Genomic DNA, 20,505 nt, shown 5'->3' with positions numbered 1-20,505 from the left:
TAGTAGTCTTCTGTATTGTGTTATTGCAAATTTTAACCAAAGTTTCAAGAAAGTTTTATCCTCTAGTGTTGCATATTAAATTTCAGCCAAATCGTTTCAGTGATTTTTTGAAACAAACATTTTCATATTATACATATTAATTTTATTCTTTTGGAAGATTTTCTAACTGAAAGTTACATTTCTAAGCAAGAATAAATAGTACCTCTTCCTTTTTTACGCATTTAGTCGTATCCATATGAAATTTGGCACAAAAATAAATTACACATAGCTTACTATCAAGCTACTACTAGATTAAACTCAGTCTTTAAAGCTCCACTCACATCAGCCGGCAGCTTACTATCCAGCAACCTCACGATGCAGCCAGCGACTGGCGCCAGTGCCACGTAGTAGTGCACTCGATCTGTGTCCGGTAGCCCCCTGGCTACTAACCTACTGAAGCCAGCGCTACCGCCGCCACGGATACATACTCTTGATATTACAGCCATTAGGATCTAGAAAGAGCAGATGTAACTAGAGGTGTAGGGAGAAATATGTTCTATGAAATATGTTCAAAAAGGATTAGTATCCTAAAATTTACTAGTGTTAATTTTACGATTTTAATGCAATGTCACATATGTAAGAACGGTTTCCGTATTGTTTATTCCATCCAAATCGGTTCACATAAATAATCTCAAAATTGTATAAAGATCACAAGAACGAGCCAAAAGCAACACTTCGTAAATAATAAATTAATTTAGTACATTTAATAATGTTTTAAGCTTAAACATAGCAACGATTTGATTTCAACAGCTCCACTAAAAGATATGAAATCTTAAATTCTCCTCACACCACCACACAAACATCATTCTGACCAAGTTGTCGCGCTGCCAAATTAAACTAAATAATGTAAGCGAGCTTGATCAAATATTTATCGTGTCAAGCTCAGCGGGTTCTCTATACAGATATAGAGATGTGGACATGAAATATTTACGCCAGTCGCTAGCGCTAGTTGAAATTGTAAGTGCACAATTTTCTGAGAAAACTTTCTTTGAATTGTTACATCTTTTGATGATAACGTAAATAAGTTTAAAAGCATTAATGTATAATACATTATAATGTATTCATTATTCGCGTGAATATTTAAAATATGTAACACATGTCTTTCCATGTTATTTGCTAAAAAGCGTGAGATTCGTAGCAGTTTGGTAATAGATACTTTATTTAAATATTTACAATGTACTGTTTACATCATTTTAAATGAAAAGATTCGTCTTTTAGAAATTTGTTATGTTATTAATTGTAATACAAGATCTTTCAAAGACGTAATGAGCGATTTCTCCAGCAAAAACTGTATTACCAAAGATTGTAATAAATTTCCTTGTAGGTATATAATATATGCTATATGGATATTATGCTGTAATATTTAAAATGAAATTAGTGATGTTTCTTAGGAAATATATAAACTTGCGGTTTTTTTTATCTTCCGGTGACATACACATTAACCTCTGCATAATATATCTGCAAGGAAATTAATTACAATCTTTAATTAACTCTTGTTTATTACCAAATCCGCATGTTTATTACCTAATTTCCTAGGCAAATTATAAACTTGCGGCTTTGTTATCTCGATATCTTCATCTCTCGTAATCTTCTCATCATCTATAATCTATATATTTGTAAACTAGCTTCCGCCCACGACTTTGTACGTGCATCCCCGTTTTTCCCCGTTCCCGCAAGAATTTCGGGAAATCCTTTCTTAGCGGATGCCTACGTCCTACCATCTACCTGCATGCCATATTTCAGCCCGATACGTCCAGTGGTTTGGGCTGTGCGTTGATAGATCACTATATCAGTCACCTTTGAGTTTTATATATATAGATGTTGATACCTAAACATCCAATTCTTCCCATTTCCTACAAATTACTATATTGTCTATCCCACCTGACATGTCCTGCCAAGCAACAGCTCATTTTGGTTATCACTGGCCTCCGATTTAGTCACCAAAGTCGGCGCTAGACACATCGTCATCTCCAACGCTCGAGCCAAACCGTGGTACAGATCGAAGCAAGTCGCGCACAGCTTTATTTGCCGAGGCTCTAGATGAGAGTCTATTTGGACACGGTCCATCTGTGAAATCGTGAAAATAAAGTTTCGAAATCTGGTTATTTTCAGGTATTTGTAAAACAAAGCAAAGAGTCTGGCAAATATTCTTCAAAGTTCTACTGCGAAAGAAAATGAATGATTGAATGAATATTTTCAAATCTGGCTGTGTTATGATATAAAGTTCTCTATATTAAAACTCGCAAAGTAATATATTATAAAATACTAGCTTTCCACCCGCGGCTTCGCCCGCGCAGTCAAAGAAAAACCCGCATAGTTCCCGTTCCCGTGGGATTTCCGGGATAAAAACCTATCCTTTTACCCGGGGTAAAAAGTAGCCTATGTCCTTTCTCGGGTAGGTAACAAAATATCTCTATACCAAATTTCATACAAATTGGTTCATTAGTTAAGGCGTAATTGAGTAACAGACAGACAGACAGAGTTACTTGCGAATTTATAATATTAGTATGGATTATTATATTATGGTTAATGTTTTTGCTTCTGTTTAGTATGAAATTTTGCATGTAAACAGCTAAGATTGTATTAAAAATGAAAAAAAAAATATAAGAATAAATCGATAGTCGATACGTTTTAAATTATGTAGTAACAATAAGCTATTGATAAGATTACAAATTTTCTCAACAATACTTATATTGTTGTATCTTACCTCTTGCATCATTGTAAAGAATTCCGAAAAAGCCCAATTTAATTGGCTGAGAAGGGAATTAAGAAATAAGGCTGCTTCTTTAGGATGTGATGTTAGATAGTCTCCTATTCGCCTTTGTATCACTTCTGATGGACAAGGTCCTGTTTAATATGCATTAAGATTATTTTAGCTAAGAAATAACAAAATAAACAATATTTTGTTACAGGAACTATGCGTGTTTTGTATATTTATATAAAGGGTAATGTAATATTTATTGATTTACTATCAGAAAGTAGATTTTTCATGATAAATAATAAAAAAAATGCTTTAAAAGAAATAGTAATATAAGAAATAATAAGAAATATTACCAAAACATTGGCTCATAAGTCCAGCATCAACTTTCGCGCCCAAATTGTTAACGGTGGGCTCTCTATCACCATACCTTAAAAATTTATCAGTAATAATTTAAATAAAACCGATTATTTCAAGGTTCATACAATATATCATTTATCAGACCGCCAATTGTACTTAGTGTAAGTTATATTTAAGTGTTTGTATTTCTTGTTTTGTTATCTTTAAGTGCAATAAAGTATTTATAAATAAATAAATATATCATGTTTATTTTATACAATTTATGAAGAAAACTATCCATCGAGAACTTTACCAACTATGTATTTAACAAAGAACAATACAGTTAATTTGGCAGCAATATCCCTTACTTCATTTAGTAGTTTCTCTATAACGAACATAATTAGAACAATAGCCAAGTTACATTGATTACCTTGCAGCCAAATGCGGCCATTGTCTGTGTCGAAAGCCGAAGCCGGACCCGTGCCAGAATCTAACGAGCACCCAATTCGATTGCGCCCAAGCCCGGTTTTGGTACGGCCGAATTAATTCCTCGATCATAATCATTTGTCTGTTCAAGAGAATTAAAAAATATAGAAAAAATCATGCGAAATCGTAAAATCGCGAAGTGCGAGTCAGATTGGTGACACTATGGGCTCTGTACGTCCATACGTACTATACAAAAATGTTAATGCATTTAATTTATGAAAGCGTCAACCGTTTCTTAACCTTATTTTTTATTAAAGGCATTATAATTACATCATCTGTGAAAATTTCAACTGTCTAACTAACACGGTTCATAAGATACAGCCTGGTGACGAAGACATATAACAAAGTCTCAGATAAAGGCTTCCGTTTTACCTTTGAATACGGCACCCTAATAAATACGCGCGCATGAATATTCCCGTAACACAAATTGTTATTGTTTTCCCGCGCTTTATCAATTTAAAATCGGAACGCGGCGTTCTATTTACATTCATTTGTATGCTGAATTTATTACGTCAATTCAGGCGGCGATTCGAGGTACTCATTTTGTTTACAATCAATGTTTACTTTATCTATTATAACAAGCGAAGGTTGATGCAGTTTTTATTGGAATGTGTAAAAATGCTTTCAACTAAATGGACAATAAAGTACCTATGCTGTAATATTTCGTTATCAATTCATAGAGGCACATGTACGAACCATTTTAATTTCGCGTTGTTGGAGTCGGATTCATGCCTTTATAATTTCAATTTACAAATGGCCGCTTGGGAACCGAAAAGGTCTAGCTAAACATATCATTAGGACTATTATGTCATAGTATGTTGGTATAGGATGAAAAGATGTAATCTTTGAAAAATAAAGACCAAGGACCGATTTCATCGCTTTCTGATAATCGTCCCTGATAAGTATAACCTATTTACACCTATTGACGTAAAAAAAGTTTAACATAACACATCACCTAAGAAAATATAACATCAGTCAGGGAGCTTCTAAGACATAGGGCTGTTTTAGAAGCTCCCTGCTTTTCAAAATAGGCCATAAAGTTGTGTGTGCATTTCAAACCATCCTAAGGAATATAATAATTTTGTCGCAAACGAGGCCAGTGCTTGTACAAGCGACTCGCGCTAGCACTATGCGGAGGTCAGTAGATAATATAATAGCATAAAGTTTTAAGGCTTCAAAACTGCCCTATTATTTTCAAAATATATCATAAACATGTGAAATACATTTTAAAACATCTTAAGGCCGTGTACGCGGTCCGTGCGCTGTTTGGCTCAAATATGTGATTTTTCAAACCAGATTGTCCATCAACCACTTATCTTACAAACATACGAATTACTAATAATTTTAGGAAATTTTATTGTCTATATAGTTAGTTAAGAGTTTTTTTCAATTAATACAGTATTTGTGAATACCATCAAGATAACTGAGCCGATGATTACTTGATTTCGCTTTTAGTGTCAATTTCGAAGCTAAAAATATCTGAAATCGCTGATAGATCTAACACACAATTTTTTTTAACTAACTGCAAAAATCCTTATTAAAATAGTTAGTTAAAAGATTTTTTTATTTTGGACTCCTAACTTACGAAATTAAAATCCGAACAATGTGAATTTTTTTAGAAATTATAGTCGACAAAATGATTATTTTCACCAAGATATTTGACTTAGTTTAATATTATTTTTACATATTGCAATAAAAGAACGTCTTACTTATAAGATAAAATTTAAAAAATCAACTAAGGTACCTCTATTATTTTTCTACAATTTTTTTTAAAGTACTATAAAACACTGCGCGCGACCCGATTAAAATCAGTCGGCAGCGAGCCTTTCCAGAGAGAGGACATGTTGCTCGGCGCTCTCCTGTGGACTTATGCTGTTCATAGTAAAAGTATAGCGCAAGCCGCGATCTATCGTAATAGATCGCGGAGATTTTGACTTGCGTTAAATTGAATAAGCCCTCTTAAGCAATATACGAACTGTTTCAGCGGCACTCTCTCAATCGCCCGCATGGTGGCCGGCTGTGTCGCGAACGAGGCGAGTGTTTGCACCAGCGACTCGCGCGTGCTGGCCAGCACTATGCGGGGGTCAGCGAATTCGGAGCATAGGAATGCTGCACATGACACCACTAAATCTTCCCATTCTGTTAATTTTGTTTAAATATATTGTTTTGTATTACACGTAAAATGATAAGACAATTTATAATTGAATGAAAATGAAAATGAACATGTTTGTTTCTTGTCCGAAAAATAAAATAAAATGTAAATAATATTCGTCTGATGATTAATTTTATTTCATTGCATTATTTGTTGTGATTTGCTTAAATACAAATCTGATATTTAATTAATTTATAAGTTAAGTACTTTAGGTGGAAAAGCATTACAAAAAAAAGGTTTAATAACTTTTTTATTTTTAGCGTTATACATCATTTTTATTAGTATTTTAATAATTACCAGGCACTTGTATAACCGGTACAGTGGGATGCATGTACAGTCTTAATGTATTGCACAATTCCAACATGGCGTCCACGTGATATTCTGGTATGAATGCGAATAGAGATTCCGCAAACTCTTGAGTTCCTCCTCCTAGTAATGAAATGAACTCAAGTTCAAATATTAATTTATTCAATTAGACTTCTAGAATCACTTTTGAATCGTCAAAATACATACTATGTACTCGAGTCATTATGATGAAAATTATAAAAAATCGAGTTTTAAATCGATGATATTCATATTTTTTTAACGAATTGAACGTGCCAATAGACTAAGAAAAGAAATATGGTAAATTATCTGGTAGGTTTCTTTGAATTCTAATACGATTATCTTTTTGACGACCAATAACACATCTACACTACACAAAATTTGGGTTTATAGGCGATACTAATCAATTTATATCACGCGATTACTTTCCTTGATTGGCCATTCTTCTCGATAAATAAGATACAAACCTGCCCTCGTTTCTATCTTTATTAATGTATCTCTTATACCACGAACTTGTACAAACAAACAAAAACATAATTCATTTTATTCTAGCACATACTACACTATTGTTTTCCCGTTATTTCGTGTGCCGTTTATAAAAAACTAGCGGTCCGCTCCGGCTTCGCCCGTGGTACCTACATGTTTACGTTTTCTTTCATAAGAACCATCCTCGTACTTCAAGGAATATATTCCGCAGCGCACGCGATGACAGAATTTTTATTAAGGAATTTTTTACACCTTGGGTTACATTATTGCATTTTTGGTAAGGATCTCTAATTTTTTTGAAAATGCAATATAGCCTATGTTGCTCAGTGAAGATGCAGCTTTCTAATGGTGAAAGAATTTTTGAAATCGGTCCAGTAGTTTATGCGTGAAAACGGAAAACCATACATACATAATTACAAACCTTTCCTCTTTATAATATTAGTATAGACATAGCAAACAAAAGGTCGGCAATTTTGAAGCGAGTCATATTACTTCATTATATTTTCGTTTTCATAAAACAAGTCAAAAGAATCTAAAAACTAGACCATTCACTGTATGTATGAATATTGTGCATATTCTCCATTGTTATGAAATTGAAAAGTTTTTTGAAATTCTTTGTGTAGTTTTTGCCGACGCATTTTTGTAGACAAATAGTAAAATTATTAAACTCTTATGAAAGATATGGAATATTGAAAAAGTAAAAGCATGTTATAAAGTATTGCTGTGTATTTGAATGTACCCTAATTATATAAATCTTATTTTAATATTCGTATAATTTAAATATTATTTTCTATATCATTCAGGTTTCTATATTATTAGGTTATTTGATTTATTTTATATTATTTTTCTACATTATGTACACTACATATTGTAGAAAAATAAAATATGATGATTTTAGTATAATATAAAAGACATACTGCTGACAGTTTCCACGTGTGAAGCAGAGTCAGCTCTCGGTGTGGTTGTCCTGGAAGGTGGACTTTGTGGACTAAAAAATAAATATTTTTAATAAGTATAATAAGGAGATATTACCCATATATTATATAAAATATAAACAAAGAGGTCTTCTGAACTGACTTTCCCAAAATAAGACAAATGTTATTTTCAATATTCGTCTACCTATAAACAATTGTGTGAATATCAATATTCACATACAGAATCTTATTAGACTAGATATAAAAAGAGCGATATATTTTGTCTCTTCAAATTTGATTGAATCAAAAACTACCTTTGATCAGAACTCGACGTATATTCAAGTTGTAGAGATGCGTAGCTCCCTCTGCCTAAGATTGAACTCTTTCCCGGTAGAATTTCTTTGCTTGCCACCTTTCAAAAAGGAAAACTATATTATTATTGCTCTCTCCATTATACACGGGTACCACCAGATACCCGGTCCTTTGGAAGGCTTACGTGGGGACAGAAGTCCAACACGCAGAGGCCCTTTAGAGAATTTAATACACCAGCCGCAGCCTTTTTTTTTTTTTTATAGTGGGGAAATCTTCCAAAGATACCCACGGCCCCCGGGGAAGGAGCCGTGGGTTATGTCGGATTCTTACCGACTAAAACCCCACTGTGTTCCGTCGAGCCGCTTTAATGAGGGGGCCGCGGGTATTTGTTAGAATTCTTCCGCAACCCCCTCGGCACCAGCCGCAGCCTGCCCATGACTATTATATATTAATATTATTACCTGGTTAAAATATATGCATAAGCAGCCTGCCCATGACTATTATATATTAATATTATTACCTGGTTAAAATATATGCATAAGCAGCCTGCCCATGACTATTATATATTAATATTATTACCTGGTTAAAATATATGCATAAGCAGCCTGCCCATGACTATTATATATTAATATTATTACCTGGTTAAAATATATGCATAATTTAATTTGTGTTTAGAATAGGAGGGTTACCATGATGTAATAATACTACTAGTAATAATACTGCTCATGACATCAGGTTACGGATCTGTAATTTATGTCCGTTCACTATTAACTATACAGATATTAAACGTAATTTGATTTAATCAATTCTAAACAAAATCCCAATTAAACCTGTATATGAGCAGCATAATCCGAATCAGACGCGAGTCGTAGCGAATGCAGAGTTCCAGCAAAATGTTTAGCTAGTTCTTGTTGCCTCTGCTTCGTCCAAATGGCACCTATCACCCACGCCATTTGTAACGCACTTGCTTCTAATTTTTCCTGAATTTAGAGCAGACATTTATTTAAATTAAAAAATTAACTAAGTACAAATTTATTGACTGAATCATTATTCTACTAATATTATAAATGTGAAAGTTTGTGAGGATGTGTATGTGTGTGTTTGTTACTCTTTCACGCAAATACTACTGAACTGATTATAATGAAATTTAGCACATATATATAGGGTAACTTGGATTAACGCATAGGATAGGTTTTATCCCGGAAATCCCACGGGAACTATGCGGGTTTTTCTTTGAAAACGTAGGCGAAGTCGCGGGCAGTAGGCTAGTTCTTCATATTTTAAGGACATAATGGTAATAATATTATTGTGGTGCAATCTCATTCAATTTTCAATGTACCCATATTGATAGGTGAATTACCTCATAAACACATTTAGATCTTTCTAATTCCTTTAAAATCTTTTCCATTAACATCTTTCTTATCTTTTCTTGTTCACTTAATTCTCCGTTTGCACCTAGAAATAGGGATTTATTATAGCGATGTTAGTTTTTTAGTACAAAATAAGATAAAAGTAAACAAACTTAATAACCATTCGAAGATATTATTAGTCGCGTAGGTTAAAGTCACTACATAGGACTTATAAAACAAAGTCGCTGTCCCTGTCCCTATGTCCCTTTGTATGTTTAAATCTTTAAAACTACGCAATGGATTTTGATGCGGTTTTTTTAATAGATAGAGTGATTCAAGAGGAAGGTTTTAGTATATAATTTATTAGGTTTTAGATAAAGCGGGCGAAGCCGCGGGCGGTAAGCTAGTAAATGATAAATTCTTATTGCACTATATATTTATTTTATAAGGTTCGTGTGTTGGGAGAGAAATGATACCATCGAGATCCAGATACAAACTGATTTATTTATTAAAAAATCTTACATTATATACTCCTCACATCTCGCCCTTAAAAATAAAATAAAATGAAATTGATACAAGATTTCATTTTATGAAAAAAAAGTTAAAATATAAAGTTAATACAAAACATTATTTAGTAATAACATTATAGTTCATAAAAATATAACATGAATAACATACAAAGTAATCTTAGACACTTAAGACTATTGTTTACATAATGCATGAATACGATATTAGGTACATTAAACAAGCTAAGATAATAATAAATTGATCTTTAATTATAAGTACAGTCAGTGACAAAATAATATTATGTATTTTGTATGATGTAATATTTCTTAAACTAAACATGATGTAATTTGGTTCTGTTTTTATGAATAATATCAGTTTTACCATTTATTTCGACTTTTACATTTGGTGACAAATCTTTGATAACCTTGTAGGGACCAGAATAAAGGTTTGATAACTTATTACCTACTTCATTTTTAACAAGAATTAAATCACCAGTTTTGTATAAAATTGGATTAATATGATTATCATAATTAATTTTTCTTTGTAATTTAGTCGCTATAAGATTTTTTCGAGCTTCAGCATGAGCTGATTGTAGTCTGTATTTTAACTCATGAGGATAACTATCGTAGTTATAGAGAGGATCGACATGTTTTAGTAAATTGTTGGGTAAATTACATTTCTTGCCGTAAACCAATTCAAATGGTGTAAATTTTGTCGAACTGTGTACCGACGTATTATATGAAAAACACCAAAACGGAAGCCATGTACTCCATGTTTCATACTTACCTTCTGATTGAATTCTCAGAAATGCTCCTAGATGTTTGTGAGAGTTTTCCAATGCTCCTATACTCTCGTGATGATATGCTGTAGAGTTCAATTTTTTAATATTAAGTAATTCACATACCTGTTTGACTGTATCAGACATGAATTCTGCACCTCTATCGGTAGCTATTTCTCTAGGTACTCCATGTTGCAATATGAAGTTGTTTACAAGACTTCGCGCGACTTCTGTTGAAGTTTTAGTAAATAATGGATAGGCACAAACATATTTTGTCAGTTCACACTGTATGGTTAGAATATAAATATAACCATTACTGTCCTTGTTTAATGGTCCAACTAAGTCCAAAAAAATTTTTTCGAATGCCGAATGAGCACTCGAGGTGATGGCCATTGGCTCTTTCACCTGAACAGTGTACTTTTGTTTCTGACATTGCGGACACTTTAACACAAATTGTTTAACATCAGAAGCCATACTAGGCTAGAAATAGTAACGTTTAATATTATTCAACATTCTTCTTATGCCTGCGTGGCCACTCGTAGGTAAAAGATGAAAATCGTTAAGTATTACTTTTCTGTCATCTACATTATCGATTGTTTCGACATCTTTTATTATACATAACCTAGGACCTACATAGTTAGTTATGTTTTTAATTTCACTTGCAAGTTTATCGACAAATATCTTATTATTTTCATTTTTTATTAAATATATTTCGCTTATATTGATTTTCTCTGCAAAATCACTAATTTCCCTCACAAATTCGGCTCGCGAGACTTGTGTTCGAGAAACTGGATTTATGTAAATTGTCTTTTTCTTAGACACGTAAATTAATCTTTTACTTTCACACGTAATTTCATTATTTTTCCTAAATCGGTCAATAATCGATTTTTCCGTAAATCTCATCTCAACTGCATCTTTCGGCCTAATATGAGTTTCTACGACTTTTGGTTGATCAGGCCAATCGTCTGAAGAAATCATATCATGGTCGCAAGAAGTGTAATTTAGTCTTTTTCTCTGTGCACGCGTCATCACATATAAACATTCATTCATCTCCTTCAATTCTTTCGAAGAAACTTGAATCCTAGATAATGCGTCTGCAGCTGCATTATCTTTTCCTTTCACATACTCGACAACATAATCATACTCTTCTAAAAGCAATCTAAATTTAAAAAGTCTACTCGATGGATCTTTTAAATTAAATAAGTAAACAAGAGGCTTATGATCCGTGAGTATTTTAAATTTACGACCGTATAAGTATGGCCTAAAATATTTTATAGCCCACACCACAGCCAAGAGTTCCTTTTCTATGGTGGGGTAGTTCTTCTCCGCTTTATTGAGATTTCTACTAGCATAAGCTATTGGCCGTTTATCTTTGTTGCATAAAACAGCGCCTAGGGCATAGCCAGAGGCATCAGTCTGCAAAATAAATTCGTTTTCATTCGAAAAATTTGGGTATTGTAGTACGGGAGGTGATATCATACTATTTTTGAGAATTTCAAATGACTCTTGACATTGACTATCCCAAATAAAGGTTGCATTTTTTTTACACAATAAGTTCAAATAATATGCCTTTTCTGCGAATTTGTCTATGAATTTTCTATAGTAGCCGGCGAAAGCTAGGAAACGCTTTACTTCGTCAGCATTGTTAGGAACCGGATAATTTTGAATAGTTTTAATTTTTTCTGGGTCAGGTAATACACCATCCTTCGACACTACATGTCCTAAGTAAAGGATTTCTTTTTTTAGAAAAGTACATTTGACAGGATTTAATTTTAAATTAGCATTGCCAAGCAAAAGGTTTTTATTGTGATCAATTAAATTTCTACCCATAATAATTAAATCATCTAAGTAAACCAAACATTTTTCATATGATAAACCTGCCATAGCCATGGTCATCATACGTGAAAAAGAGCTGGGGCTAGTTTTTAGACCCATAGGCATTCTAGTCATTTGATACTGTTCTCCTGCACAAAATGCTGTATATTTTCTACTATTATTTTCGAGTTTCACGTTAAAAAATCCTTGGTTTAAGTCTAAATGCGTAAAATAAACACATCCACTGAGTGAATCTAAAATTTCTGTAATGTTTGGAAGTGGAAATTTATCGTCTTGAATGCAGTTATTAAGTTTTCTATAGTCAATGACTAAACGCCATTTCTTTTCTCCGCTGGAGTCTAATTTCTTAGGTACGAGTAATACCGGACTAGACCACTCACTAGTACAAGGTTCGATAATACCTTGCCTAAGTAACTCATTAACTTGTTGTTTAAGCTCATTTTTCTGTGCATGCGGTAGCCTATACGGTTTTGTATAAATCGGATCAACATTAGGTTTTAAAGTAATTTTATGCTCGTAAATATTCGTCGTATTCAATGTATCGCCAGGAAGGTGGAAAATATCTGAATACTTTGCGCAAATCGATTAGATTTAATAATGAAAATAAAGTTTTTACGCGATGGGCATTATTCGGTAATTGCTTAAAATCGCATAATTCGTATTCACTAGCTTTATGAAGGGTGGGATATATTTCTTTTAGTTCTATATCCGAATCGGTTGTGTTTAATATACGAATAGGTATTTTTCCGTTTAAGGGTTTTACTAAACAACTAGCTATAAATATACCTTGTTGCAATTCTGTTGCATTTATAACACATTCCTCCGTTTCACACGTATCAATGAAATGAATAGACTCCGATCTAGATGGTATAGTTATAGATATTTTATCAATTAAATTAATATTAACATTATTATTCCACAAAATTAAACTTCGATTACCATAATTTAAAACAGATTTGTACTTGCTTAAAAAGTCTTGTCCGAGAATGCCATCTGCCTTACATGGTAAGTGTTTAAAAACATAGAACTTATGCTGTAGTGTTTGATTTCCTAGAAATAAATTTAAGTAAGCATATCCAATCGATCTTATTTTACCGCCTATACCGCTGACTAAGATATTCTCCTTATGGATATGAATGTTTTGATTACGAACATGTTTATACTTTATGACTGAAATTGATGCACCGGTATCAACTAACAAATCGTAACAATAATTATTTTGCAATTTTATTTTAACAAAACCCGTATTACTATTAAATGATAAAATATGGTTTTTATTCACGAAAAAACTTGCTCGTGTTTTGAATATCTTGTACCGTTTCAGGCTCGGTTACCGTTGATACTAGTCTATTTACCGTATGTTTATTAGTTTGATATGATTTATTATAATAAGACTTACCTCGTCCTCTGTAATTGAAATTCGGATGGCCTCCTCTATACTGCTGCGCTTGCGGCTTACCTGTGAACGTGGATCGTCCCCGTACGAATCTCTGGTGTCCTCCTCTATACTGTTGGGTTTGGGGTCTACCTGAGAATGAGGATCGTCCCCGGCCTGGTCGATGGAAAGCTCGGCCTCTATAATTCATAGTCAAAATATCAGTTGTTGGCGAAGAATTAACGTCTTCGTCAATTGCGGCTTGAACAGCGTCTTTTAAAAAGCTATAATTTCTTGCTGAAATGATTGTACTGAGCCTGCGATTTCTCAATCCATCAGAAAAACACTTGATGGCATGTTTCTCGTTTAATGGTTTAAGAACCTTAAAGTGCTCTTGGTTGCCATCGGATTGAGCGATCGTAAGCTCCACAAACATTTCCGTTATTTCTTTTCCAAAGTCATCAATAGACATATTATTTTGACTTGCGTTTTGTAATCTACGTTGAATTGCAGAAGCAGATTTTTTAGGCAGTAAATTTAATTTAATATCTTTTATTAAGTCGTCAATATTATGATATGTAAAAGATAACTTTAATTTGGCTGCCTGTGATAGTCTGCTCTTTAATACAAAATTAATTAATTGTTTTTGGGATGACTCGTCTAATTCTGTTTTATAATATTCAATCCCATCAATTAACTGTTTTATACTTGTCTCATCATCAGATGAAACAGGTAAAAGCTGTAAAGCAATTTTTAAATCGAATTTAGAAGTCATCTTGCAAGTTGATTCTTCAGAACACAAATATTTCTTCATAAATTTTATAAAAATTACAAGTTAATTCATCTATTAAAATACATTCACTTTCTTTAAAATTACTTTTCTTATTAGAATAATTTTCTAAAAATATATTAAAATCTCTGAGTAAAATATCAGCATCTGCTAATTTTTTTACAATTAAACTACCTTTTCTACGACTTGGTCCTATTTTTATCAAATATTTTCTTATGTCAACCAAACTATTATATAATTCATTCAAAGTTTCTGCCATATAGAAAAATTATAAACCTTATAATAATAACATTAATATCTATACATACCGAGTAACATTCATTACACACGAACACTTTCTAACATATTATATTTTTATTATTATATATATATATGTATTATATACCTTATATAAGTATCCATATTATAATTAAAAATTAAAATTATAACTTCTAAAGTCCTCTAAATTGTCCATTTTTTTTGCACTAACACGTCATTTTTTTTTAGATTTATTTTTCATTCATTTTTTTTTATTACACTTTTTCACTGCACTGCACTGCACTTTAGGCACATCTCAGGCTATATCTTCTGGATCGTTTTTTATATCACGTTGAATGCCTCCACGCCATCGTACAATTTGTATATTCCGTCCGTCCGTTTTATAAACTTTTGTATATTCCGTAAATAAACAGTAATGCCACGATGCTTTATTTGTAGATCCATATTTTTGATTAATTTTTAAGACACACACAAGTGTCCCGGCACGGCGAAATATAGATGTATTTTTTTCGTCATGATGGCAACTGACACCCGACGATGCACCATATATGGCTAGCGGAATGCTAGCACTGGCAGGGTCGCCATATAAGGTTCGTGTGTTGGGAGAGAAATGATACCATCGAGATCCAGATACAAACTGATTTATTTATTAAAAAATCTTACATTATATACTCCTCACAATTTTTAAAATCTCGTAGACGATTGAAATTAGAAAACCTTTGATATTGATAATAAATTTAAATATTAAGCTTTATTACGAACCTCCAACATGTTGAAGTTCAGACGAAACCGCGGTTATTCTCTGCTCAATGTCGTGTAAACAATCCGCCATGTCTATTTGATTGTCACGTAGTTCACACAACTGTTGAAATGGGCGATTACAATTATATTCATTGATCAGTTTCATATTTTGTAAGTATTAAGTAATATACTTTAGTAGTGTTCACAAGTTTTTCTTAGCTCTTCTTCTGGGTCGTATTGTATTTCCTTTTCATTTATATAAAGTTATTAAATAGTTTCATCATATTGATTTAATAATTTTAAAGCAGTTATATACTTATGTAACTTTCGTTATACCGACATTTTACAGAATTTGCGAGCGATATGTACCATGTTATAACTTATAATACTAGCCATTTTCGTAGCTACTGCATAAGTTCTGTAGGCCATTTGTCAGTTAATGCTTGAAAATTTACGTCAATATTTTTAAATACTACACAGGATAACAGCTCACAACACACAAAGCACAATCTCAGCAACAACAAGATTATTATATTGTTGCTTTATTTTTATTGTTAAAAAAATCAATTAAATATAATTTACCCTTTCAGCATGTTTGATAGCAGCTCCGTGGTACAAAGCTAAGAGGCCATCTAGCAGCCTGAGGTACGCTGACCTCACGTCGATAGAGCCAGCCCCGGGCATCATGGATCGAGTGCCCTTTAGCGCTAGTGCCGTTTCTCCTGTTGTCCTGGTGGAAATATTTTAGTAGTAGAGGTGATAGGAATAAGGAATGTGACACTTGATAGATAGTTAAAATAAAAGATTAAATACAAATGAGTGGAAATATTTAAAAAATGTACTATTTATGAATTTAGGAAGAATTTAGAACTAGTAAATATTAGATCTAAACTATACAACTCATTTTATTTGTGTCCCAAATTAACAACATAGAAACTGATTGAATTCACTGCGATTGATTTGCAAACAGGTTATGGGATTTTGATAAAAGTGTCGGTTAAACATTTTTTAATAAAAACATTTCCTATACTTGAGTTGAGACGGTTCGCTACATTGACGGACAGTACACACAATAGTTACTAGCGTATAAGTCATGCATTTCTTATTTCCTTGCTCTTTCTTGCAATAAAGTTGTGTGGAGCATACTGTTTATTTTATTCCCCGTACACGACATATAAAAGCGAGTCATTTAAGAAATAGCATAATAATACAATATTTAAATTAACCTGTTAGGAATCGGTGGCATAGCTGTGTGCATGAATCGAGCCATTGATGATATAACTTGAGGTAACGTCGCTAGACCGGGGGACCCAGCTGTCATGTCACTTACTCCTAGTAATAAATAGTCAAAGTTAAATAAATAATAATCACTGATAATGAATAATATGTCATTAAAAAGAAAAGAAATTCAATACATACTAGACGTATAGAACATCCTGATCTACAAACTTTGTCTCTTACTCGACTACGTAGTATCATACAAACCCAAAATATTTGTCATATCCAATTCTTATTAATTAAATAAAAGTAATAATTTAATATAGGAAAACAGAAATAAATCTGATAAACTGATAAGCTCCTACATGAGCGAGCGTAGTAGCTGCGTAGCAGACACGTAGAACATGCGTAGCACGCTCTACGAACATAAACAATACACAAGCCGCCATTCTTAAAACTAATAAATCATCTAATTACATATATAAATTTCATATAATCATATGCTTTATAATAAAGCTTCTATAATTTACTTCCCATAGGACGATTAACAGGAGTAATAGTAGCTAATACATCGATTGATATTATTTTTTTATACTTATTCTGCTGTAGCTAATTTTCTTTATGTATCAATAGGAGCTGCTAATGCAATTTTAGGTTGTATGATAACAAACTTACTTCTACAATAATAACAATTTACCTATACATTTAGAAATTAAAGATTTTTTTAACGGATTTTAAACGCAATATATTCACTATTTTATTTTCCCGACGTTTCGAACACTTTGCAGCGAGCGCGGTCACGGGGAGACTGAAAGTAGAGCGAAATAAATCACGTTTAAAATCCGTTAAAAATCTTTGACTTCTAAATGTATAATACTCGCGTAAAATCAAACACTGGAAAAAATTTATATTACAATACTTTAAATTTAACAAAATAAACAACCACAGTACCTGTATCGATTCCGCCAGCTCGATTGTAATTCGGCTCAAAGCTTTGTACAAACGGATTGTCCTCGCCCAAAATGTTAACGAGATCTTGCCTTGGCGAGAAAACATTACAATTCGCTATTTATATTCATTTGACGCATAAATAGAACATGTAAGGCTTTTAATATAAAGTGTGGGTTCGTGGAAAGAACGTACACAAAGTAACGAGAACGAATTATTTTATACACATACATGGCTTTGCCCTTCAATTTATTAATCGGTACAGACTATCTAATGATAAAATAATATTTGAAATCGATTGAACAGTTTTATTTTTATAGTTGTTATAGTTTTTTATAGTTTTTTATAGTTTTTATAGTTTTTATAGTTATATCTTTCGTCTTTTTATTAATATAGAACTGATGTGCATCTAGTACATATAATTTATAAGAATAATAGTTATAGAACAGGCTTTGCTATAAAATATTAGGTATTTGTAATATGTCCTAATGAATACATGCTAAATACTTCCAAAAATAGCCATGTTGGCGTATGATAGAAACAATCAATCGAAATATTTAAAAGATCAAGCTTACTTATATTTTTTTCATTTGAAATTAATATAAACAAAAATAAATCTCACCGTAAAGTCCTCACTAAAAATGGTAATACGCCTCCCAGTCGGTCCACGTTATAGAAGTCCAATTCACCATCGATAAACGTCCTTGGTGGTATATGAGGGGCTATGTTACTGCAATTGTAAGTATATTTATAACTAGCTATGCTCCGCGGTTTCACCCGCATTGAACTACGCTCCTGTTGGTCTTAGCGTGATGATATATAGCCTATAGCCTTCCTCGATAAATGAGCTATCCAACACCGAAATAATTTTTCAAATCGGACCAGTAGTTCCTGAGATTAGCGCGTTCAAACAAATAAACAAACAAACTCTTCAGCTTTATAAAATTAGTATGGATGTAAAAATGAATTTCCGAATGTGTTGGTAAGCGCATTACTCAAGAACGGCTGAACCGATTTCGTTAGTAATTTTTTATAATATTCCTTGAAGTATGAGGATGGTTCGTATGGATAGAAAACGTAAACATGTACCACGGGCGAAGCCGGGGCGGACCGCTAGTTTCCAATAATTATTGAATGCTAACAAGCTCAAAGTTTTTATTCATGTAAACTTTTAGACGTATTTATGAAAAGTCATTTTTTTTAAACAACTATTCATTCAGAATGTCGATTCTACCGAGAAGAATCGGTAAGGAAATCGACAGTTACTTTTTTGTTTGTATTAAATATGTTACAAGATTTAAAATAAGATTAAATTTAAAAAGAAATCTTGACACTTTCTCTACATCCCTACTAAAATTATAAATGCGAAAGTCTGTCTGTTACGCTTTCCCGCTTAAACCTCTCAACCGATTTTGATGAAATTTGGCACAGACAATCTTTAAACCCTGAGAACATAGGCTACCTTTTATGGCGAAATAATATGTACCACGAGCGAAGCCGGGGCGGACCGCTAGTTAAGTACATAATAGAGTCGAATTCTAAACTATAAGCCGAAATTATTTTCCAATTATTGAGTATTCCCTACATAATTATTTAAGTTTAATATGTATTATCAAAGTTAACCCACAGAAAGCAAACGAAATACATTTCATTTATTTAGATTTTCTGTGACAAACACATATGTGAATAAATGGAGATAACACTGTTGTGATGCAAAGCTTAAATGCGGGACCATTCTTTAATACTTTTAGATGAATTAAATATTCGAAATAATGACGATGTGTGTAATGTAAGTTTTTAATGAATTCTTAAAAAAAATACAGTGTAGAAAAAACTTTAGATTGAAAAACATTATAAGCTACACCTAAACTTAACTTGACTCACAAACACACTCAAAACTGTCCAAAGCAAAACTCTACCTACGCACGTCCATTAGGTAGAGTTTTTTTAATGAGCGTTTGACTTTGATCATTACCGCCGTTAGTACACCGACGCATTCGCGTGCGGCAGCGAATCTCTGCGAAACTACTGCATAGCGAAATATCTGCGGAACGTTAGTAAACAGCAATGTTTTCGCAACTTTTTCGCAATGCGTCTGTCTAATGGCCATTTCGCAGTTCCTTGCGAAACAATACTGACAAGGACGCAACTATTTCATCTATCTATGTGCTAGAGTGAGACATATCATATTATGCGAAAACCTGCCATACTACTGACAGATTTTTCGTTGTTTCGCTGCCGCTCGCGAATGCGTCGGTGTACTAACGGCGTAACAGTGAGTACAATGTACAAATAGAAATATTGTAGAATAAAATATAATCTATACTTTAATTAATATTATAAAGCTTAATTGAGTTTGTTTGTTTGTTTGTTTGAACGCGCTAATTTCAGGAACTGGTCCGATTTGAAGAATTCTTTCGGTCGCGGTGTTAGCCCATTTATCGAGGAAGGCTATAGGCTATAATATATCATCACGCTAAGACCAACAGGAGTGGAGCCACGGGGGTAAAACCGCGCGGAGCAGCTAGTTTTTTTATATAAATTTTAAAATTGTGTTAACTTGACTTTTGCAATTAGATAAACTACCTCACAATCACACTCAAAATTATCCGAAGTAAAACTCCGCCCACGCGTCTATTAGGTAGAGTTTACTTATGAATTACAATAATATTCAATAGACTTTGACCATTACAGTTATGAAATAAGGTGTCAATTTGAATGAATGTTACACTGCTTTGACAGTTTTTAAGTCATTCTTATACACGATTGTGACTACTTGTTTACAGTAAAATATACATTTACTGTAAACTGTGTACAAGATAATGTAATAGAATACATACGAGTTTCCAAGCGGGTTTTCATGCCACAACTGTAACACCGCTGTGAGCAGTCGAGCGTGGCAACACCACGAAATGGCGGGCGAATTCCGGGACACGTTGAACAAACGCTGAAATA

General features: G+C 32.9%; 1 protein-coding gene across 1 annotated transcript in view; it reads right to left on the bottom strand.

The window, feature by feature from the left end:
- LOC123701989 (E3 ubiquitin-protein ligase RNF123-like) overlaps positions 1-20,505 on the bottom strand; it is a 36,306-nt gene that overhangs the window by 2,116 nt on the left and 13,685 nt on the right. Inside the window, exons 17-33 of the mRNA XM_045649620.1 lie at positions 20,391-20,497; positions 18,173-18,280; positions 17,554-17,642; positions 16,611-16,716; positions 15,967-16,114; positions 15,406-15,505; positions 9,111-9,205; positions 8,581-8,730; positions 7,753-7,850; positions 7,442-7,512; positions 6,012-6,140; positions 5,539-5,701; positions 3,507-3,644; positions 3,094-3,167; positions 2,747-2,886; positions 1,921-2,106; positions 321-491 (exon numbers count right to left, since the gene is read on the bottom strand). Of these exons, the coding sequence (XP_045505576.1) occupies positions 321-491; positions 1,921-2,106; positions 2,747-2,886; positions 3,094-3,167; positions 3,507-3,644; positions 5,539-5,701; positions 6,012-6,140; positions 7,442-7,512; positions 7,753-7,850; positions 8,581-8,730; positions 9,111-9,205; positions 15,406-15,505; positions 15,967-16,114; positions 16,611-16,716; positions 17,554-17,642; positions 18,173-18,280; positions 20,391-20,497 (2,073 nt within the window). The remainder of the gene's footprint in view (positions 1-320; positions 492-1,920; positions 2,107-2,746; positions 2,887-3,093; positions 3,168-3,506; positions 3,645-5,538; positions 5,702-6,011; positions 6,141-7,441; positions 7,513-7,752; positions 7,851-8,580; positions 8,731-9,110; positions 9,206-15,405; positions 15,506-15,966; positions 16,115-16,610; positions 16,717-17,553; positions 17,643-18,172; positions 18,281-20,390; positions 20,498-20,505) is intronic.

The sequence above is a fragment of the Colias croceus genome, chromosome 22 (assembly GCF_905220415.1).
Source record: "Colias croceus chromosome 22, ilColCroc2.1".
In the NCBI taxonomy this organism is placed as follows: Eukaryota; Metazoa; Arthropoda; class Insecta; order Lepidoptera; family Pieridae; genus Colias; species Colias croceus.
This window is presented reverse-complemented; position numbering and strand designations above follow the sequence as displayed.